At 35.2% G+C, this 22,492-nt stretch overlaps 4 protein-coding genes and 1 non-coding gene across 6 annotated transcripts; 4 read left to right on the forward strand and 1 right to left on the reverse strand.

The window, feature by feature from the left end:
* The first annotated feature begins 1,548 nt into the window (after nt 1–1,548).
* Nucleotides 1,549–1,631, forward strand: TRNAL-UAA (transfer RNA leucine (anticodon UAA)). The gene has a single exon. It is a non-coding gene; the product is annotated as a tRNA-Leu (tRNA).
* A 3,593-nt stretch (nt 1,632–5,224) lies between these two features.
* Nucleotides 5,225–7,978, forward strand: LOC104089103 (magnesium-chelatase subunit ChlI, chloroplastic). Of its 2 annotated transcripts, none has more exons than XM_009593922.4 (3): nt 5,225–5,448; nt 5,529–5,647; nt 6,785–7,978. In XM_009593922.4, the coding sequence occupies exons 1-3, from the start codon at nt 5,334–5,336 to the stop codon at nt 7,832–7,834; spliced, it is 1,284 nt and encodes a 427-aa protein (XP_009592217.1). In that variant the 5' UTR covers nt 5,225–5,333; the 3' UTR covers nt 7,835–7,978. The 2 variants fall into 2 exon arrangements, with proteins under 2 accessions (XP_009592217.1, XP_009592218.1); XM_009593923.4 differs by having other exon boundaries at nt 5,245–5,448; nt 6,791–7,978.
* A 4,231-nt stretch (nt 7,979–12,209) lies between these two features.
* Nucleotides 12,210–13,820, forward strand: LOC138896620 (uncharacterized). Its single transcript, XM_070181900.1, has 2 exons — nt 12,210–12,525; nt 13,093–13,820. The coding sequence occupies exons 1-2, from the start codon at nt 12,237–12,239 to the stop codon at nt 13,431–13,433; spliced, it is 630 nt and encodes a 209-aa protein (XP_070038001.1). The 5' UTR covers nt 12,210–12,236; the 3' UTR covers nt 13,434–13,820.
* A 2,287-nt stretch (nt 13,821–16,107) lies between these two features.
* LOC104089102 (nudix hydrolase 11-like) lies at nt 16,108–19,040 on the reverse strand. The gene is made up of 4 exons (XM_009593921.4): nt 18,636–19,040; nt 17,716–17,858; nt 16,755–16,874; nt 16,108–16,675 (listed from the first exon to the last, which is right to left on the reverse strand). Exons 1-4 carry the CDS (start codon nt 18,952–18,954, stop codon nt 16,472–16,474), a joined length of 786 nt encoding a protein of 261 aa, XP_009592216.1. The 5' UTR covers nt 18,955–19,040; the 3' UTR covers nt 16,108–16,471.
* Nucleotides 19,041–21,709: 2,669 nt separating this feature from the next.
* On the forward strand, nt 21,710–22,051 carry LOC138897083 (uncharacterized). Its single transcript, XM_070183038.1, has one exon. The coding sequence runs from the start codon at nt 21,710–21,712 to the stop codon at nt 22,049–22,051; it is 342 nt and encodes a 113-aa protein (XP_070039139.1).
* Nucleotides 22,052–22,492: the final 441 nt, after the last annotated feature.

The following is a 22,492-nucleotide window of genomic DNA, read 5'->3' on the forward strand; positions in this document are numbered from 1 at the left end:
TAACATGAAAATAAAATAATAATCTTGTATAACAGTTAAATTGATATGTAAAGTATTCTTTACACCTCGTCAATGTATATATAAAACTTAAATAGCTAGTCAATTAAATCACCGCGCTAACCTAGATGAATTTTCATGGTAATGTCTTTGGTTTATTAATGTTCTATTGGTCTTTTCATTAGACAAAATTTGAAAGGATGGTAAGATGAGCACAGCAACTGAACATCGAGCAATGAATTCTGGATAAGAACAAAATTGAATATTAACGATCGTACTATTTTGTTCAATATTATGCAAATAAAAGATGTATCTTTGTGCTATAGTTGATCATAAAAATGCATTTTCATAAAGCAGTATGAGGACAGGACAATCCCTTTTTATCTTAGATGGAATTTCAACTTAGATTCTGTTTTCAGATATAGTAAGTTGGACAGTTAAAGAGGGAATGGACTACTTAGCATTTAGCAACCACATTCGGAACATCTTTCACCCCAAAAAAAAAAAAAGGACAAGCTAAATATTAAAAAATTACTAAAATCAATAATAGTAAATTTGTTGCCCTTCCTTAAAAAGATATGAAAATCAAATATGGTAAAAAAATCACGGAAACTACTATATTCAGGTCAAGTGCTTAAAGTGATGATGAGGGTCAGATCCTCGGAGCTCACACGTCCCTATCAGTGGCGGAATCAGAATTTTCACTAAAAAGGATCAAAATATATCGAAGTAAATATACGAAGAAGTTAGGGATTCAACATATACTATACATACATTACTTTTTTTAAAATTTATCTATATAGTGGAATTTTTCGGTCAATTGACAAGTCATTCGAGACATTCAGAAGTTCTATTTTATACTACATTTCTTTTGCTGAAACTAGGACTTACAATTTTTTTGTTTATTCCATCTAACTTTAATAAGAAGGGAACTGATTCTTAAAGCACAATTGTAATTGTCTTCACACATAGATTATGAGCCGGTGCTTTACTATACTCCTCTGCAGTTCAATCCAAACAATTCCACTATCCAGTTACGTTTTAGCACGAAAAGGTCCAGTATAGTAGGTAGCAGGCGAGCTCATTTTAATTATCTCCCGAGCCATAACGATAAATAGGCAATGTACCATTCTTGCTGATATAATCCGAGCTCATTGGGCACATAAATCTGACCCTGCATCCGCAACACTCATTCATCTCCAATATAAACCTCCTTGACAAGTTGGTACGGCGGAGAAGTCAACCCCTCGGTTTCATAAGGATTTGAGAGAGGACTATGTCTACAGAATGAGGCGAATCTAGAAGATTGGGTATAACTTTATGTGAATCCACTAATTTTTGCCCGAACTTTCATATAATAAAAAATTATAAATATTTAACTGTGAATCAGAATGAATAAAGGAATGAGTGACGAACGACGATGACTATAAAAATTGTATTACAGCAAGTAATCATCAGATTATGAATAGATGCTGATGGGGATGGAGACTCATTGGTGAACAGCTTATCATTTTAATAAGTGATTATAATTAAGCAAAGCTAAGCATAGAAGCTGGTTTGCCCGAGAGGTTAAGGGGGAAGACTTAAGATCTTCTGCACATAAGTGCGCATGGGTTCGAACCCCATAGCCAGCATTTTTATTTAAATGGTTTTCCTCTCAAAAATGCAAACTCTAGTGGCTTTACTAATTCTAACTACTTCCCTTCCCCTCTCAATTTATATGACATTTTTTATTTTTTTATTTTTCGAGATTTAGATTATGTAATTTGACCAACACTTTAAAATGTACATATTTTTTTCATATTGACATGAGAAAAATTATTACTTCTAGCGTTTTTTGTATAGTTTTAGATATTTGAATTTTAATTTAAATTATTGAGTTGATCTAATCAAATTTAACTTAAAAAATTAGTCAATTGATTCTTGAAAAGAATAAAATCATATAAACTGAGACGGGGGAGTAATAAGGAAAAGAAGAAGAAGAAGTGTGTTTTTGTTGGAAAACTAATTCAAAGTTATAGTAGGATACCTAAATTATTTAGGATTTGGTATTTACAAAGTTATTTAATTCATGTCTAACTAGAATTTGTAGTCATAATTAATATAGGAATAGGCTTTCATGTTTCTAGTTGAAATATGTTTCGTACTATTATAAATAGGAGTATTAGTAGCTTATTTATATGTGAAGAAAATAAAGAATTGTAGGGATCATTCATAAATTTATAAATAAAATATTTTTCTTCAGTTTTAAAGCACCTTTCAAATGCACAAAACCTAATAGGGATTCTGAGATGCACATAGCATTTGAACATCAGACATGCAAATTCGGGATAAGAACAAACATTTAATACTACGGTCCTCCTTTTTGAATATTATATACAGAAAATATTTTTTGCTATATATCTTGTCAACTTCATATACTTTGTAGGTTATTTAACTAGATGAACAATCATGTGTGGACTATAAAAAAATTTAAACGCTGCCAAATTTTTTAACAATGCCAGTTAAGAATAGCACTAGCTAGGAGCTCTAGAAATACTGGCACCAATTCGTCTAATTCCAAACCTATTGAGATTTCATAAAGACTTAAAAGTGATATTGGCACTGCCAATGAATCCTTTTACTAAATAAAAATGTTATTAAAAAAGTTTATGTCTAATTATGCCAATGACCTCTAGACGTAAATTACTTCTTGAGAATTTTTCATAAAGAACTGTAGTTTAGAGCAACTAGCCTAATTACTAATTGTAGCTGCTGTTTAATAGTTGGTAACTTCTATTATTTGTATTCAAAGGCGCAACGAATACAACCTGTGTCAACTATATTTGTTCGCGCAATTGTATTCATTCACTCAACATATACAACATGTATCAACTGTAGCCGAGGTGAAATACAAGGGTGTATACAAAGGATACAACTTGTATCGACTCGACTGTATTCGTATCGACTATATTCGTTCACATAATGAATACAACTAAAACGAAATATAGAAATACGGAAAAATAAATTGCTCTTGTTGAGAGTGAGTTCAAGACCTTCATTAACTAAGCAAGCGCTCTAACCAACTGAGCTACGAGAGCTTGTTGCTCTCTTATTTCAGTTCAAAATAATTAGTCTCTTGTTTCATGGATTTGCTATAACATTCAAATATAGCTAGGAATGGTAAATTTGTTGAAAGTATAGCTACGAATGATAAATATAGTATAAATATTTGATGTGTCGCATATTGTTTCCTCAATTATTTTAAACTTGTGATCTGATTTGTTACTGACTTGTACTTTTATGAATTATAGTATGTTTAACCAAGCTTCTTCAAGGCAAAAGCGCTTCTTCTTCTCTTTTTTTCCCTTCAAAAAGAGCATTTGTTTCAATGTTAATATGTTTGGGAAAACTTTTAGGAGAAAAAGTACTTTTGAGTAGAATAAAAGCTTAAAATAATAGCTTTTCGATCCCCAAAAGCAGAAGCAAAAGTTGTTTTTAATTTTTTCTTGGCAGAAATATCCTTAACAAAATATTGTATATATCAAAATAATCCTACTCAATTTAACCTAATATTTAGTTACGCTAAACTCAAATCTTCAAATGTATAAGTTTTTTTTATATTATTTTTAGGATAGATTTCTTATATATGATGACTTTTGGGTGAATAATTTTATACTCCCTCCGTTCACTTTTACTTGGCACGTTTTGATTTTTCACTCCCCTTAAGAAATAATAAATGATGTGCATAATTTACCATGATACACATATTAATTGATGCATATTTTGTTGGATTTGAGAAAATGATTTGAAATGAGTAATAAATACTGTGGGTATAACAGGAAAAATAATTTGCCATTCTCTTGATATTCGTAAAGTGACAAGTAAAAATAAAAATCTATTTTTAGTATACATGCCAAGTAAAAGTGAACGGAGGGAGTATTTGTTAAATAATATTTTGATATATTTAAATCATTTAAAGAATCAAGGATTTTTTAATTAATTTTTATATTTTACCTAAATAAAAATAAAAAAACTTACTTATAGTCTTTCATAATATATTAGAAATAACTTATCTACTTAAATAATACGTATTAAATATTAAGCAAATCTTTTATGTCACTTAAAAATACTTTTTGAAAAGTTTGGATCAACAAAAATTGCTGGTCAAAAATACTTTTCAAATTGATTAGCCAAATACAAACTATTTTTCTCTAGACGTATTTTTTTTCTCAAAGCACTTTTGCAAAAAAATATTTTTAAAATAAGCTAATTTTAGAAGTTTGGCCAACATCCTATTAATTTTATTTTCATGTAATAAAAATAAACTACCTGTTATGGATTTGGATTTAACAAACAGGAGGATAAAAGGGGTCTTTCAAATCTAGAAAATTAATTTAACAAAAAAAAATTGCTCGTAGAAATTTATTGGAAATTTGGAAATGGTCGTGTAAAGCCAAGATGAAAATTTAGGGACTTGAGTTATGTCTCCTGTATCGTGCATTTTACTCGCACAGATTAGAACTAGAGAAAATTATACAAAGGCAACATTAGTACCTGGTTACTCTGCTATTAAGAAAATTATTATTTGTACGTCCAAATGCGTCCAATAATTAGACAAAATTATACTTCATATAGTGACAGGCCTATGATAAATACGAGTTAATAAAAAATATTCAGTTAAATCACGAAATCAAAGGCAGAAATTAAAAAAAAAAAATAAAAGAAGAAAAATGCCTTTTCTTTTAGAAGGTAGTAAAATTTCGGTAACCAAATGAGGTGCTCCCCCCTTGCCTCTGGCTGATTTACTCAAAGTAGCCACTTTTATGGCCTTGTATTTAGAAGGTGATAACTTTTCAAAAATTAAACCAGTGTTCTGAATTCTAAGTTTTAGTAATAAATTTCAGACTAGATAACCACTTTCAACTTTCACTGGTCTGATTTTGATAAAGTGATCAACTTCTAAATACAAGGCCTCAAAAGTGATCACCTTGCGTAAATATTGAGGCTTTTTTCACTTTTAACCTGCACCAGAAATTATTTATATTTGGTAGTCGAAAAGTATATAAAATTTATATAATTTTTATATATAACATACAAAAAAATATAGTTTTCCGGCTATTATTTTTTCTAAATTTGCGACTCTTTTTCTTGGGCCAAATGGTAAATATTTGTAGCCAGGAATCCAATGGATCATAGGCTACAGAAAAGTATGACCCGGAAATCTATCGTCTTATCCAGACAAAATACAACACAAGCCAGTAATTAGTAGTGACCAACACACCAATGCCAAGTATCAAAGCAAAAGTAGTTTTTCTTCTTTACTAAAATATTCTACACAGTCCTCCTTCAGAAAAATGGCTTCACTACTAGGAACTTCCTCTTCAGCAGCAGCAGCTGCAATATTAGCTTCTACACCCTTATCTTCTCGCTCCTCTAAATCTGCCGTTTTCTCCCTCTTCCCTTCTTCAGGTATAACCAATCACAATGTAGTTTGCATAAATTTTATCCATATAGTTCAATAATTCAGAAATTGTTACTTTTTATTGCAGGACAGAGTCAAGGGAGGAAGTTTTATGGAGGGATTAGAGTCCCAGTTAAAAAAGGGAGGTCCCAATTCCATGTAGCAATTTCAAATGTTGCGACGGAAATCAGCCCTGCTCAAGAACAGGTACTAATTTTCTTCATTTCGGTATTTCGGGATAAGGTAATTTCATTAGGGAAGATTTGTGTATTATAAATAGTGTGGGATTTTGGGGTTTTGGTTGTGGAACATCCGGAAAGTTGTCTCTGTCTGACCTATAGCCACGGGATCGAGCCTTGGAATTGATGCTTGCATCAGGGTGGGATGCCTACATCACACCCTTTGGGTGCAGCTCTTCTCCGGACCCTGCTTGAACACGGGATGCTTTGTGCTCCGAAATCTTAGTTGAGGGTATAAAATGAAATGGCAATCTAAGTTGAGGATGTGAAATGAAATGGCTGCAACATTGCAAGAGAGCTAGTTAATATGTTTTCACCAGTAGCTAGAAAGATTATTAAAATGCATATAAATTGCTTGCTGAAATGTTCTTGGACCCAATTGTGATGCTTCTTGAATGTGGGTATATTTCCTCTGTTTCATATTATGTGAGAAGTTTATTTGACTTGTATATTATATTAGTGATAGTGGAAGTGAATATCATACTAATGGTTGAAAATAAGTTTCATGGAAAAAACGTGATATTGAAGGTTAGAAGTTTGGATATTTTAATGAATTTGAATTCTTGAAAGTTGTAAAATTTCTATTGAAATGGAGTGATCTCAAACATGTCTGGACGTTCCAAAAAGGAAAGAGTCTCGTATAAATAGATTTCTCCGTTTCACTTTATGTGTCTTAGTTGGATTGATCACGAAGTTTAAAAATGTAAAGAAGATTTATGAATCTTGCAGTCTTAAACTAAAGATTTGTATAATGTATCAACGATAACATTTAAATCTTGTGGTCTAAACGTGCGATGTCATTCCTATAATGAGTGTCATTAAGAACAAAATAGGAATAGTGGAATTAAAGATTTACTGTACTAAATATAGAAAGACAGAAGTATTTCTTTCGGAACAAACTGAAAAGGAAAATAAGAAACATATATTGAAATGGAGGGAGATGAATATATTAAAGTTCAAAATAGTTTTGTTAGGTTCAGATTAGAAAGTTATAACATTTGGGGAAACTGATTTATTTGTTAGGCAATGTATTCTCAACCCTTTTTTATTTATTCGGTTACGACGCATAGTATATTGATAAACTCACCTACTTTGCCATTTTAAGGGTCAGAAACTTGCTGAGGAGAGCCAGAGACCGGTGTATCCATTTGCAGCTATAGTGGGACAAGATGAAATGAAGTTATGTCTTTTGCTGAATGTAATAGATCCAAAGATTGGAGGTGTGATGATAATGGGTGATAGGGGAACCGGGAAGTCCACCACGGTTAGATCTTTGGTAGATTTACTTCCTGAAATCAAAGTTATTTCTGGTGATCCATTCAATTCAGATCCAGACGACCAAGAAGTAATGAGCGCAGAAGTCCGTGACAAATTGAGGAGCGGAGAGAAGCTTCCTATATCCCGTACGAAAATCAACATGGTTGATTTACCGCTTGGTGCTACTGAGGACAGGGTGTGTGGCACAATCGACATTGAGAAAGCTCTTACTGAGGGTGTGAAGGCTTTCGAGCCTGGTCTTCTTGCTAAAGCTAACAGAGGAATACTTTACGTCGATGAGGTTAATCTTTTGGACGACCATTTAGTAGATGTTCTTTTGGATTCTGCAGCATCGGGATGGAACACTGTTGAAAGAGAGGGGATATCAATATCACACCCTGCCCGGTTTATCCTTATTGGTTCGGGTAATCCTGAAGAAGGAGAACTTAGGCCACAACTTCTTGATCGATTTGGAATGCATGCCCAAGTGGGGACCGTGAGAGATGCAGAGCTGAGAGTGAAGATAGTTGAGGAAAGAGCTCGTTTTGATAAGAACCCCAAGGAATTCAGGGAATCATACAAGGCAGAGCAAGAAAAGCTCCAGAACCAAATCGACTCAGCTAGGAACGCTCTTTCTGCTGTTACAATCGATCATGATCTTCGAGTTAAAATCTCTAAGGTCTGTGCAGAACTAAACGTCGATGGATTGAGAGGTGATATAGTCACTAACAGGGCAGCAAGAGCGTTGGCTGCACTAAAAGGAAGAGATAAGGTAACTCCGGAGGATATCGCCACTGTCATTCCCAACTGCTTAAGACACAGACTGAGGAAGGATCCTTTGGAATCTATCGACTCGGGCGTACTTGTTGTTGAGAAATTTTATGAGGTTTTCGCCTAAGCTGTTTTATAGAGCAAGATACTTATTTTTGGCTTTTATTTTCCATTCATAAATCAACTAAAGATTTGACAATTGTAACACTAGACTTTTGCTTAAGCTTGCCTTTGTACTGTGCTTAAGAAATGGGGTTCAGAATTACCTGTAGCCAGTTGTATTTGGTTATGACTGCTCTATTTTCTGAAATCCTTCATTTTTGTTCTATAGCAACTATTATAATTCCATTGGTTCAGTCCTTATTAGATACTGTAGGACATCCAAAAACAAAAGAAGAAAAAGGGGAGGAAAGGGAGAATGAAATAAATGCCAGATACAATGCACTTGTCTCAGCTAAATGCTTTTAGATTTTATTTGAGGCCAACTTCTGTTGCACCAGAAAAGAAAGAAGGCAATGTTTTCCTGTGCCAAGCAAAACAAAATCCGTTGAGATGCTCCGTGGTTCAGCGGCAAGAGTACAACGCGTGATGTGTGGGTTAGGCTCACATTTCGATATTGAATCCTTCCGCTAACAAAACACTTATATTCAGGTGGAGAAGAGTATATCTGTACAGATTTTTCTCGCAAGTTTGAACTTGAATGTCTGATTCGTCTAATTGTTCATTTACCAATTGCAAGTCGATAGTTTGCTTGTTTGGAGACTTTAGGACTTGGATAAGGTCTAATCATAAATTCATAATCTAGTTTGAAATTCATCCAACTCTAATTTAGCCGAAAATTGCATTTAGCATATGATTGTAAAAATTAGACGTTGATCATGCCTAAAAACAAAAAGATGTTTGTCATAATTTTACCCAATACTTGGTTAAACGATTGTTAATCTAAACTTTTTTAAAGAACAATTGTTTGGCAACAATAAATATCGCATATAGAATAAAATTACTGTACTTACATTTACATGCTAAACATTTAGTGTACAACTTCTAAATACAAATTTCCATTGTAATTTATTAGTAACTTAGAGAAGTTACGTCACCTTTAATACGTTCATTATGTACTAATTACTTAGTTTATATCTGTAATGTACAACTAATTCTAATACAAAGATTATTATTAACGATAGTACAACAACAATAACAAATTCAGTGTAATCCCACAAGTGGGTCTGGAAAGAGTTGTATGTATGCAGCCTTACCCCTACCCTAGCAAGACAGAGAGTCTATTTCCGATAGACCCTCGATCGAAGAAAAGATGAGAAGGAGCAGCATCAACAAGTAGCAACAACACAAGAAGTCTATATATTGAGATGTCAGATGAGATATTTTTGTGCTTTTGCCATTGAATCTTGTCCTCTATTGCCTACTGAGGCAGTAAACTTCATATGAACATTAATAAAACATCTTTTGTCCACTTATTAATGATCTTATGGAGTATAAGCTTCAACCAATTCTGGATGAACAATTATGGCATAAACAAAAAGACCCTCCTTCAACAAGACACACATTATTGACTCAAATTCAGAGCACAATCAGTGGAATAGTCGAGGTCCTCGCAAGTTGGATCGGACATCGATGACGACGACGACAATAACAACAACAACAACAACAACAACAACAACAACAACGATAACGATAACAACAAACCCGGTATAATCTCACAAGTAGGGTCTAGAAAAAATAATATGTACGCAGACCTTTCTTCTACCTTTAAGAAAGCAGAGAGGCTGTTTCCGGAAGACCCTCCGCTCAGGAGGCCCGGACATCAGCATCATAGAAAAAAAGACGACGTCGCATATGGTTTCTTCAAGAAATCAAACTTCAGCTTGGCTAATAACTAGCCCTGTAGACTTAATGATACATAACATCTGTAAAAGGTGGCCTTATTTTTAGGCTTTTTATTTGTGAGCCTTGTTGGTACATTTGGAGCCTTTTATTTAAGGCCTTGTTGGCCAAATAAATGGCCTTGTATTTTGAGAGGATGTGGCCAATTGTTGGCCAAGCATTTCTTTCTTCTCTTCCTATATAATGAGGACTCTCTACTCATTTGAAAACACATCAACAAGACTTGAGTTTTCATTTCTTGTTTCTTCCTTTCTTCCTTTATTAAGAGTGTTTTGTATGAGAGTTAGTGTTGGAAAGCACTTGTGTCAACCCTTTCTTCGGAGTGAACTTGTGAGGTTATTCTCTTAGGGTATTTGGAATTAATTAGAGTATTTACTCTAATTTTGTACTCTCTTTTGTACTCTTATTGTTATAGTAAATTGCCTCTCTCCGCTTGTGGACGTTGGTCACTTTGACCGAACCATGTTAAATTTGTGTCTTCTTTATCTACTTTAATTGTCGTTGTTATCAACTTCCATTGTCTTTGTTATTGTCATTATACCGTTGTTTGGCTAAATTTTGCACTACCCGGATTCTCGATCCTAACAAATTGGTATCAGAGCCAGATCAAACAGGATTTGTTTCAGTAGCCAATATGACTCTAACAAAGACCTATGTTGAGAAATTTGACCGAAGTGCAAACTTAGAAATGTGGCAATTAAAGATGGAAGCTATCCTAATTCAGGATGGCTTAGATTTGGCGTTACAAGGAAATGAGAAGAAGCCGGATAAAATGACGGATGAGGAGTTTGTAGTCATAGACAAAAGGGCAAAAGCATGTATCATTTTAAATCTCTCAAATGAGGTTTTACGTGAAGTTTCTGTAGAAACCACAGCCAAAGGCATGTGGGAAAAATTGAAAATCTTATATATGAAGAGGACGGTGGAAAATAGACTTTACCTGAAGCAGAAGCTTTATACAATTCGTATGGGTGAAGGTACCTCTATTCTCTCTCATCTTGACACCTTTGATTCCATTCTTATGGATTTGAGTAATATAGATGCTGAAATTAAAGATGAGGATCAAGCCGTGTTACTACTTTGTTCTCTACCCCCATCTTTTAAGCATATAAGAGATACTATGCTTTATGCAAAGGATAATATCTCTTATAAGGATATTAAATTTATTTTAAAATCAAAAGAACAGATAGACAGTGATATTACTGGAAAAACTAGTGGAACTCAAGCGGAAGTTGGCTTGTTTGTTAGGGGCAAATCCGACTCCATATCCAGATACAATAATTTACAGTGTCGTTATTGTCATAAGAAAGGTTACAATATCTCTTAATGCTATAAACTGAAAAATAAAGAAAAGCATAAAGAAAGAAAAAATGAGCACAAAAATACTGACACCGCCGAAGCTAGTGTAGCAACTGATGAGATTGAGGGAACTATATTCTTAGCAACTGAAACTAGTTTCAGATTAGACAATGAGTGGATTTTAGATTCTGGTTGTTCATATCATATGTGTCCTAGCAGGGACTTGTTTTCTACATATGATTCAGTTGCAGGTGGAGTTGTCCAACTGGGTAACAATGTTACTTGCAACGTTATTGGCAAAGGTACAATTCGGTTCAGAATGCATGATGATGTGGTGAGAACTCTCACCGATGTTAGATATGTTCCTGAGTTAAAGAAAAATCTCATATCTTTGGGCACTTTAGAATCCCTTGGGTGCAAATTCACTAGTGAAGGCGAAGTTTTAAAAGTTTTTCAAGATGCTCTTGTGATCATGAAAGCACACAGATCTGGTTCGTTGTATACTTTATTGGGATCCACTGTTATAGGCCCTACTGCAGTTTCAGTATCAGACAACTTGTCTGATTTTGATGGCAATAAATTTTGACATATGCCCATTGGGGCTTTTGCGGAGAAGGTGAAGCAAATTTACTATATCACCCAAAATTAGGCCAAGGTGGAGATTTGTAAAAGGTGGCCTTATTTTTAGGCCTTTTATTTGTGAGCCTTGTTGGCACATTTGGAGCCTTTTATTTAAGGCCTTGTTGGCCAAATAAATGGCCTTGTATTTTGAGAGGATGTGGCCAATTGTTGGCCAAGCATTTCTTTCTTCTCTTCCTATATAACGAGGACTCTCTACTCATTTGAAAACACACCAACAAGACTTGAGTCTTCATTTCATTTTTCTTCCTTCCTTTCTTTATTAAGAGTGTTTTGTATGAGAGTTAGTGTTGGGAAGCACTTGTGTCAACCCTTTCTTTGGAGTGATCTTGTGAGGTTATTTTCTTAGGGTATTTGGGATTAATTAGATAATTTACTCTAATTTTGTACTCTCTTTAGTACTCTTATTGTTATAGTAAATTGCCCCTCTTCGCTTGTAGACGTTGGTCACTTTGACCGAACCACGTTAAATTTGTGTCTTATTTATCTACTTTAATTGTCGTTGTTATCAACTTCCATTGTCTTTGTTATTGTCATTATACCGTTGTTTGGCTAAATTTCGCACTACCCGAATTCCCGATCCTAACAAATTGGTATCAGAGCCGGATCAAACAGGGTTTGTTTCAGTAGCCAATATGACTCTAACAAAGACCTATGTTGAGAAATTTGATCGAAGTGCAAACTTAGAAATGTGGCAATTAAAGATGGACACTATCCTAATTCAGGATGGCTTAGACTTGGCATTACAAGGAAAGGAGAAGAAGCCAGATAAAATGACGGATGAGGAGTTTGTAGTCATAGACAAAAGGGCAAAAGCATGTATCATTTTAAATCCCTCAAATGAGGTTTTACGTGAAGTTTCTGTAGAAACCACAGCCAAAGACATGTGGGAAAAATTGAAAACATTATATATGAACAGGACGGTGGAAAATAAACTTTACCTGAAGCAGAAGCTTTATACAATTCGTATGGGTGAAGGTACCTCTATTCTCTCTCATCTTGACACCTTTGATTCCATTCTTATGGTTTTGAGTAATATAGATGCTGAAATTAAAGATAAAGATCAAGCCGTGTTATTGCTTTGTTCTCTATCCCCATCTTTTAATCATATAAGAGATACTATGCTTTATGCAAAGGATAATATTTCTTATAAGGATATTAAATCTATTTTAAAATCAAAAGAACAGATAGATAGTGATATTACTGGGAAAACTAGTGAAACTCAAACGGAAGTTGGCTTGTTTGTTAGGGGCAAATCCGACTCCATATCCAGATACAATAATTTACAGTGTCGCTATTGTCATAAGAAAGGTCACAATATCTCTTAATGCTATAAACTGAAAAATAAAGAAAAGCATAAAGAAAGAAAAAATGAGCACAAAAATACCGACACCGCCGAAGCTAGTATAGCAACTGATGAGATTGGGGGAACTATATTCTTAGCAACTGAAACAAGTTTCAGATTAGACAATGAGTGGATTTTAGATTCCGGTTGTTCATATCATATGTGTCCTAGCAGGGACTTGTTTTCTACATATGATTCAGTTGCAGGTGGAGTTGTCCAACTGGGTAACAATGTTACTTGCAACGTTATTGGCAAAGGTACAATTCGGTTCAGAATACACGATGATGTGGTGAGAACTCTCACTGATGTTAGATATGTTCCTGAGTTAAAGAAAAATCTCATATCTTTGGGCACTTTAGAATCCCTTGGGTGCAAATTCACTAGTGAAGGTGGAGTTTTAAAAGTTTTTCAAGATGCTCTTGTGATCATGAAAGCACACAGATCTGGTTCATTGTATACTTTATTGGGATCCACTGTTATAGGCCCTACTGCAGTTTCGGTATCAGACAACTTGTCTGATTTTGATGGCATTAAATTTTGACATATGCCCATTGGGGCTTTTGCGGAGAAGGTGAAGCAAATTTACTATATCAGCCAAAATATGTCCAAGGTGGAGATTTGTAAAAGGTGGCCTTATTTTTAGGCCTTTTATTTGTGAGCCTTGTTGGCACATTTGGAGCCTTTTATTTAAGGCCTTGTTGGCCAAATAAATGGCCTTGTATTTTGAGAGGATGTGGCCAATTGTTAGCCAAGCATTTCTTTATTCTCTTCTTATATAACGAGGACTCTCTACTCATTTGAAAACACACCAACAAGACTTGAGTCTTCATTTCTTGTTTCTTCCTTTCTTCCTTTATTAAGAGTATTTTGTATGAGAGTTAGTGTTGGGAAGCACTTGTGTCAACCCTTTCTTTGGAGTGATCTTGTGAGGTTATTCCCTTAGGGTATTTGGAATTAATTAGAGTATTTACTTTAATTTTATACTCTCTTTTATACTCTTATTGTTATAGTAAATTGCCCTCTCCGCTTGTGGACGTTGGTCACTTTGACCGAACCACGTTAAATTTGTGTCTTCTTTATCTACTTTAATTGTCATTGTTATCAACTTCCATTGTCTTTGTTATTGTCATTATACCGTTGTTTGACTAAATTTTGCACTACCCGAATTTCCGATCCTAACAAATTGGTATCAGAGGCGGATCAAAATGGGTTTGTTTCAGTAGCCAATATGACTCTAACAAAGACCTATGTTGAAAACTTTGACCTAAGTGCAAACTTAGGAATATGGCAATTAAAGATGGAAGCTATCCTAATTCAGGATGGCTTAGACTTGGCGTTACAAGGAAAGGAGAAGAAGCCGGATAAAATGACGGATGAGGAGTTTGTAGTCATAGACAAAAGGGCAAAAGCATGTATCATTTTAAATCTCTCAAATGAGGTTTTACGTGAAGTTTCTGTAGAAACCACAGCCAAAGGCATGTGGGAAAAATTAAAAATCTTATATATGAAGAGGACGGTGAAAAATAGACTTTACCTGAAGTAGAAGCTTTATACAATTCGTATGGGTGAAGGTACCTCTATTCTCTCTCATCTTGATACATTTGATTCCATTCTTATGGATTTGAGTAATATAGATGCTGAAATTAAAGATGAGGATCAAGCCGTGTTACTGCTTTGTTCTCTACCCCCATCTTTTAAGCATATAAGAGATACTATGCTTTATGCAAAGGATAATATCTCTTATAAGGATATTAAATCTATTTTAAAATCAAAAGAACGGATAGATAGTGATATTACTGGGGAAACTAGTGGAACTCAAGCAGAAGTTGGCTTGTTTGTTAGGGGCAAATCCGACTCCATATCCAGATACAATAATTTACAGTGTCGCTATTGTCATAAGAAAGATCACAATATCTCTTAATGCTATAAACTGAAATATAAAGAAAAGCATAAAGAAATAAAAAATGAGCACAAAAATACTGACACCGCCGAAGCTAGTGTAGCAACTGATGAGATTGAGGGAACTATATTCTTAGCAACTGAAACTAGTTTCAGATTAGACAATGAGTGGATTTTAGATTCCGATTGTTCATATCATATGCGTCCTAGCAGGGACTTGTTTTCTACATATGATTCAGTTACAGGTGAAGTTGTCCAACTGGGTAACAATGTTACTTGCAACGTTATTGGCAAAGGTACAATTCGGTTCAGAATGCATGATGATGTGGTGAGAACTCTCACCGATGTTAGATATGTTCCTGAGTTGAAGAAAAATCTCATATCTTTGGGCACTTTAGAATCCCTTAGGTACAAATTCACTAGTGGAGGTGGAGTTTTAAAAGTTTTTCAAGATGCTCTTGTGATCATGAAAGCACACAGATCTGGTTCGTTGTATACTTTATTGGGATCCACTGTTATAGGCCCTACTGCAGTTTCGGTATCAGACAACTTGTCTGATTTTGATGGCATTAAATTTTGACATATGCCCATTGGGGCTTTTGCGGAGAAGGTGAAACAAATTTACTATATCAGCCAAAATTAGGCCAAGGTGGAGATTTGTAAAAGGTGCCTTATTTTTAGGCCTTTTATTTGTGAGCCTTGTTGGCACATTTGGAGCCTTTTATTTAAGGCCTTGTTGGCCAAATAAATAGCCTTGTATTTTGAGAGGATGTGGCCAATTGTTAGCCAAGCATTTCTTTCTTCTCTTCTTATATAACGAGGACTCTCTACTCATTTGAAAACATACCAACAAGACTTGAGTCTTCATTTCTTGTTTCTTCCTTTCTTCCTTTATTAAGAGTATTTTGTATGAGAGTTAGTGTTGGGAAGCACTTGTGTCAACCTTTTCTTTGGAGTGATCTTGTGAGGTTATTCCCTTAGGGTATTTGGAATTAATTAGAGTATTTACTTTAATTTTATACTCTCTTTTATACTCTTATTGTTATAGTAAATTGCCCTCTCCGCTTGTGGACGTTGGTCACTTTGACCGAACCACGTTAAATTTGTGTCTTCTTTATCTACTTTAATTGTCGTTGTTATCAACTTCCATTGTCTTTGTTATTGTCATTATACCGTTGTTTGGCTAAATTTCGCACTACCCGGATTTCCGATCCTAACAACATCAAAAGGAAAGTGTGTTTCCTTTTGATAAATAAGCGTTGATAAATAACACTGAGCAACTAATACAAAAGTATTTCTAGGGAAATGCGGAACCATTGCATAACATATTATACTTTCCACTATCAATCTTGCTATTATGCTAAGAGCTGTTACACTGAAAGCAATGGCTATAGTAGAAAAGGGCAGCCCAGTAAATTAAGCTCTCGCTATGCGTGTGGTCTGGGGAATGATCGGACAACAAAGGTCTATTGTACGCAGTCTTATCCTGCATTTCTGCTAGAGGCTGTTCCGTAACCTCCCGGTCACATGACAATAACTTTACCAGTTACGCAAGGCTTTCTTTCGGCTATAGTAGGATACATGTATTTGTAATTTGCTTCACTTCATTTTGAAGGAACCATCCTTTGTGTTCAAGATTAAAAGGGCAAAGGTTTCGGGAGAGATTTGGCAATAACATGTTTATTGGCGACTTCTATGCCAAAAACTAGGCCGTCGTTCTTGAAAATCAGGGGGGCGCTGGTACACAACTGATGCGGCTTTAATCAAAATTCCAGCAGTTAGAGCCCATATTATATACTTCTCATTCTTTGTTTCATGATCAAAGAAATGAAGTACGTATTCATCTCCCATGTATTCAAGCTCTTGTTCTCTTCGATTTTCATCCTAATATTAACCAATATGTTGGTAAGAACAACTGAAGATGAAATCTGTAAAGTAAAAGGGAGTTTTTAGACTTACTAACCTTAAGAAACATCTCTAAAGGTGCATCAAATATTGCTGCCACTTCTGCAGTATTTATAACTGGCTTGAATGCGTTCCGGTCCCAAAGTATACCAACAACTGGAACCACTGTAATTCCCTTCTGAAAAAGAAAATAAATGCCAATTGCAGATGCCCAAATCATAGTACTTTTATTACATTAAGGCTAGAAGTATAGAAATGAAGAAGGCTAAATAGCTTTCATTCGGAATTTGCTACCTATAATTGTTCCTTGATACCAGCTAAGCATTGATCATAAGCTCCAACGATACCAGATCAAGAAAACTACTCCAAATAGAACTTAATAAAATTGAGTAGAAACATTCTGCTAAAATAACTTTTCTTATACAACCATCGCTCCTCCTGTTTAATGTGAGTGCTCACAAACCATCCTTCAGTTGAAAACATATTTTCTTCTATCAAAGTAAACAAAGACATTGTTTTGACAATTTACAATGTAATGATGGTTGTGTGACAGTTAAGGACTTTATACAAAATACATCTTCAAGTTTCTGTAGTGTGGAGTTTCAATAATCCTTTTGGGTTTTCGGGTAAGCAATATTCTTGTCATGGCACCCAAGGGTGTGGCTTAGCGATCAAATGAAGTTGGAGGAGAAACATGAGCTCTCAGACTCAAATTCCAGCCTTGGCAAAAAACACTGGATGATTTCATTCCATCTGTTTAAGCACAGTCACCCGACAAATGTGCTGGTGGAGGGTAGCAAGTAACTGATGTAATAGTCAGGATACACGGAAGCTGATCCACAACACCACCATCATAAAAATAATATGCATGTCATGTCTAATATTGCACAATGCTCTCAAGAACTAATGAGTTAGTACCATTTAACCACTATATATATAAGATCTGTGAAAGGAATTGATAGCTTCACCTTATAATGCTCTCAAGAATTAAATGAAGCTAATGAAGACAGATGCATTACCTTGGTGGTAAAGGATTCAAGAACAGCGACGACATCAACAAGTGAACGGTCCAATCCAATCTCCTCCTCAGCCTCTCTCAATGCTGTTTCAATGTCATTGCCATCACCTTCTTCTACTTTCCCACCAGGCAAAGCAACTTCACCTAAAAACAACACATTGAGATAATTAATGGCTTGTAGAATACATTTTATCCAAAAATTAGAATCAATACTCTGGCTTTGGTGAACAGATTTATCCGACATCTATGATGGTGTTTGACTGGATACAAAATTTTAATAAAAAAGAAAAGAAAATAACACTCTTGACACAGCCTAAAATACCTTTAGAACTTGTGGCTTTATGGCTATAAGGACATATTCTTACAGTAAAATAGGAAAAATATAAAGATTAAAGTTGAAGAATAGAAAAAATGACACTTTTGACGCATACTCCCTGTGTCCCAATTTATGAGATATTTTTCGTTTCTCTAAATTCAAACTACGTGAACCAACATTTTAAATGTATTTTTCCATCACACGTCGGTGAAAAATTGAACTTATAGTATTTTTCGTGTATTCAAGATAGTTTTTGAATATTTTAATTTTAATTTTCAAATATTGTGATCTAATACAATTTAGCTTTAATCAAATTAACTCTCGATACACAAATAGTGTCACATAAATTAAGACAGATGGACTACTGAAATATAATTAGAACTTGTGATTTTATAGGACACAATACAGTAAAATAGTTAAAATACAAAGTTAGAAGTTGAAGAGTTTTTGAACCTGTGGTTTTATGGCTACAAGATGTAAAGTTTAAAGCTGACAAGTTTCCTAAGGTCATTCATTTTTTAACAGACTAAAAAGGATAGAATGACATAAAAAATGGAACAAAAAGGTAATAATTTTGTCAAAAATTTGGGCAATCAAATAGTTACCAGAATGTGTAGACAGAGTGGAAGCTCTTTTAGTGAGAATTACACGAAGATAGCCTTTTTGGTCTTCAAATAGACATACCAAAACTGCAGCCCTATTGGATTTAGATCTTCTTGAATTATTATCTATTGGGTCTGTCCCAAATTCTGATTTCAATTCTTGGTCTTTGGAAACAACCTCATTTACTGTACATTCTTGAATTCTTGGACTTTGATTTTGAATGTGGGTATTATTCAAAGGGTGATTATTAGGATTATAAAGTTGAAGCCTTTCAGCTAATTTAATGAGACTGTCTGATCTGTGAAAGTTTTTAGATGCCATAGGTATTGAGAAAGAGAAAGGAGATTTGAGATTTTGCTAAAGCTTTAACAAGTCTAATTGGGTCCTGGATTTTTGGGGGTTGCTTCTTAATAATTTGTTACTCCATATTATATATATATATGCCTTGCTGGTCAATTTTGTCGTCTAATAAATATTGTACACCTTGTCATGATCTGTCCAATTCATCCCTTTCGTTTTCCATATTTTTTTTTAATTCTTTTTCCATTTCGATGACTAGATTTTTTTTTTTTTTTTTTGGCTAATACCATGCATTTATATTTATCGATGACTAGATTTTGTTTCATCAGAAGTAGGGGCAAAGCTATATTGGCCAAGGGTGGTCAACACAATATTTCGTCGAAAAATTATACTACGTATAAGGTAAAATATTACTTGTTATTGATTAAAAATAGACTTTGAACACCTTTGCATAGCCCACTGGTAAAGGGTGTTCAAACCCTTATTGAATTTTCTGATTTCGCCATTGATAGAAAGGTACATTTCGATGACTAGACGAAGGTGTATTTTTTTGACTAGATGTACTTGTGTGACGAGTATTCTTTTTTCCACAGTTTAATCATCTGGTATCAACATCCGGTTTTGATCAATTTTTGCGCCAAATAGATATATTAAGGGGTAAAATGTTTCTTATAGAAAAAGATTCCACTTCGATGCTCGAATTCATGATCAAAGATGATAATCTCAACCATTTCGGTGATGAAAATTGTGATATGAATGGAAGTACTTCATACGATATTTTTTCGAGTACGTTAAAATTTTACCAATAACAAAACATACTGGTATATACGTGTATCCATATCCGATATGTCTCAGTAATATAACATTGATCTTATCAAGGCACCAACATCACAAAAAACCAGAGAGGTGATTTTTATGGCAAAAGTTGCTTTCTTATGCCAAACTTAGAAAATTTAGAGGTGATTATATGATAGGTTTATAAAAATAAAACATTTCAAGAACGAAAAAATGTGGCAGCTCGAAATGATTAACTTGTGATTGATTTTGAAGCATCTTGGAAGATTTCGACGTAGCGGAGAATTCAAGATTCAAATTCTCTTTTGTTTTGCAATATTGAGAAAGAAATGAGAACCTAGTTTGAGTAATTTTATAGTTATTAAAATAAGTGCATGCACCAAATCATGTTAACTAACTATGGTTAAGTGATATGTTGAGATTATAAGAATATAAATTAACCATAGGTAAGTAATAAAGAAAAGATATTTATCATGCACTTGATTGCCCTAGTTGGACTGTGGATAGATCCAAAATTAGACTTTTTCGCGACCTAGTAGATGTTCATATCTCCCTTAGAAGTTGTTAAATGGAACACAATCAGTGACGAATCCAGAGCACAAGCTATGGGTTAATAAGAACTTCGTATATCTGATTGTAAACCAAATTATTACTTGTATATTAACTTATGGTGTTCTTATAGGAACCCATAAACTTTAAATTTTGAATCTGCTTCTGAATACAATATATATCCGTGTCTAAAGCCTAGTGATCAATAATTTGTCACAATGTGAAGCGTAATGTTATGTGTTCAAATCCAATTGAACCTTTGCTACTCATCTATTAACTACGTGAAGGAAAAGAAAAAGATAGACATCAACTTGTCTGCAATAACATAGAAAAAAAAAGCAACTACTACAAACATAATTAACTTGGCAAGTTTTTGCATCATTTTAAAAGCTTTTTTTTCCCATGAGGTGATAACAGATGCGACTGACTAGGCTGTTTAATGTTATTTTCAGAACAAAGAGGATGCCGGAGGAGTGGAAGTGGAGTACGGTGGTATCGTTGTACAAGAACGAAGGTGATATCCAGTGTTGTAACAACTATAGGAGTATCAAGTTACTTAGTCATATCATAAAAGTTTGGGAGATGATGGTGGAAGTAAGGGTGAGGAGGACTGTGTCTATATCTGACAACCAGTTTCGATTCATATCGGGTCGTTCGACTACGGAAGCTATCCACCTTATTAGGAGGTTGATAGAACAGTACAGGGATAGGAAGAAGGATCTGCAAATGGCGTTTATTGACTTGGAGAAAGCATATGACAAGGTCCCTAGGGAGGTTCTCTGGAGATGCCTAGAGGCAAAAGGTGTGCCGGTAGCTTACATTAGAACGATCAAGGACATGTATGATGGAGCTAAGACTCGGGTTAGGACAGTCAGAGGCGACTCAGAGCATTTTTCGGTTGTTATGGGGTTACATCAAGGATCTGCGCTCAACCCGTTCTTATTTGCCCTGGTGATGGACGCATTGGCATACCATATTCAAGGGGAGGTGCCATGGTATATGTTATTCACTGACGACATAGTTCTGATTGATGAGACACGAGGCGGTGTTAACGATAGGCTGGAGGTTTGGAGATATACCCTTGAATCTAAGGGTTTTAAGTTGAGCAAGACTAAGACAGAATATCTGGAGTGCAAGTTCAGCGCCGAGTCGGGGGAAGTGGGCATAGACGTGAGGCTTGGATCACAGGTCATCCTTAAGAGACGTAGTTTTAAGTACCTAGGGTCCATTATCCAGAGGGACAGAGAGATGTGATGAGGACGTCACAAACCATATAGGAGTAGGGTGGATAAAATGGAGGTTAGCATCAGGAGTCCTGTGTGACAAGAGAGTGGTACCGTTACTTAAAGGTAAGTTCTATAGAGTTGTGGTTAGACTGGCCATGTTGTATGGGGTAGAGTGTTGGCCAGTTAAGAACTCTTATATCCAGAAAATGAAAGTGGCAGAAATGAGGATGTTGAGGTGGATGTGCGGGCATACTAGGATGGATAAGATTAGGAATGAAGTTATTCGGGAGAAGGTGAGTGTGGCTCCTATGGATGACAAGATGCGGGAAGTGAGGCTCAGATGGTTCGGGCACGTGTGGAGGAGGAGCCCTGATGCTCTGGTGAGGAGGTGCGAGAGTTTGGCTTTGGCGGGAATGAGAAGAGGTAGAGGGCGACCTAAGAAGTATCGGGGAGAGGTGATCAGACAGGACATGGCGTTGCTGCAGATTTTCTTGGACATGGCCCTTGATAAGGAAGTTTGGAGGTCGAGCATTAGGGTTGTAGGTTAGGACGTAGTTGAATTCGGGGGTGAGGTTAGTTCGATAGGGGTGGCCATAGACTGATAGTGGTTTATGTTGTGTTCACACTATCCTTCTGTTTTTCATAGCATCGAGGCTTATTTTCTGGTTTTGTTATTGCATTCCAACTATTTTCTAGTTCCTATGATGCTGTTATTATTTCTTTGATTTCTGTTTGATGGTACTAATATATTGTTCTTTCCCGTCTTTTTCGTCTTCTTGAGTAGAGAGTCTTTCGGAAACAGCCTCTCTACTCATTCGGGATAGGGGTAAGGTTTGCGTACACACTACCCTCCACAGACCCACTTGTGAAATTTTACTGGGTCGTTGTTGTTGAGGTGATAACAGATGCAGTTCTTTCTTGGCTGGCTGACAACTCCTTTCGGACCAAGGCAGCCTTACCAGAAATGAAAGCAATTTTCAATCCATCTT

The sequence above is a fragment of the Nicotiana tomentosiformis genome, chromosome 8, assembly GCF_000390325.3.
Source record: "Nicotiana tomentosiformis chromosome 8, ASM39032v3, whole genome shotgun sequence".
NCBI classification, from domain to species: Eukaryota; Viridiplantae; Streptophyta; class Magnoliopsida; order Solanales; family Solanaceae; genus Nicotiana; species Nicotiana tomentosiformis.

Excerpts from the sequence above, each read along its gene's own strand:
- LOC138896620 (XM_070181900.1), top strand. The coding sequence starts at position 12,237 with ATGTGGCAATTAAAGATGGACACTATCCTAATTCAGGATGGCTTAGAC. Across the intron at positions 12,526-13,092 it reads TACAATTCGTATGGGTGAAG|TTGCAGGTGGAGTTGTCCAA; the intron begins GTACCTCTATTC and ends CATATGATTCAG.
- LOC104089102 (XM_009593921.4), bottom strand. The coding sequence starts at position 18,954 with ATGGCATCTAAAAACTTTCACAGATCAGACAGTCTCATTAAATTAGCT. Across the intron at positions 16,875-17,715 it reads TTGAATCCTTTACCACCAAG|AAGGGAATTACAGTGGTTCC; the intron begins GTAATGCATCTG and ends TTTCTTTTTCAG. Across the intron at positions 16,676-16,754 it reads CTTTAGAGATGTTTCTTAAG|GATGAAAATCGAAGAGAACA; the intron begins GTTAGTAAGTCT and ends GGTTAATATTAG.
- LOC104089103 (XM_009593922.4), top strand. The coding sequence starts at position 5,334 with ATGGCTTCACTACTAGGAACTTCCTCTTCAGCAGCAGCAGCTGCAATA. Across the intron at positions 5,449-5,528 it reads CTCCCTCTTCCCTTCTTCAG|GACAGAGTCAAGGGAGGAAG; the intron begins GTATAACCAATC and ends TTTTTATTGCAG. Across the intron at positions 5,648-6,784 it reads TCAGCCCTGCTCAAGAACAG|GGTCAGAAACTTGCTGAGGA; the intron begins GTACTAATTTTC and ends TGCCATTTTAAG.
- LOC138897083 (XM_070183038.1), top strand. The coding sequence starts at position 21,710 with ATGAAAGTGGCAGAAATGAGGATGTTGAGGTGGATGTGCGGGCATACT.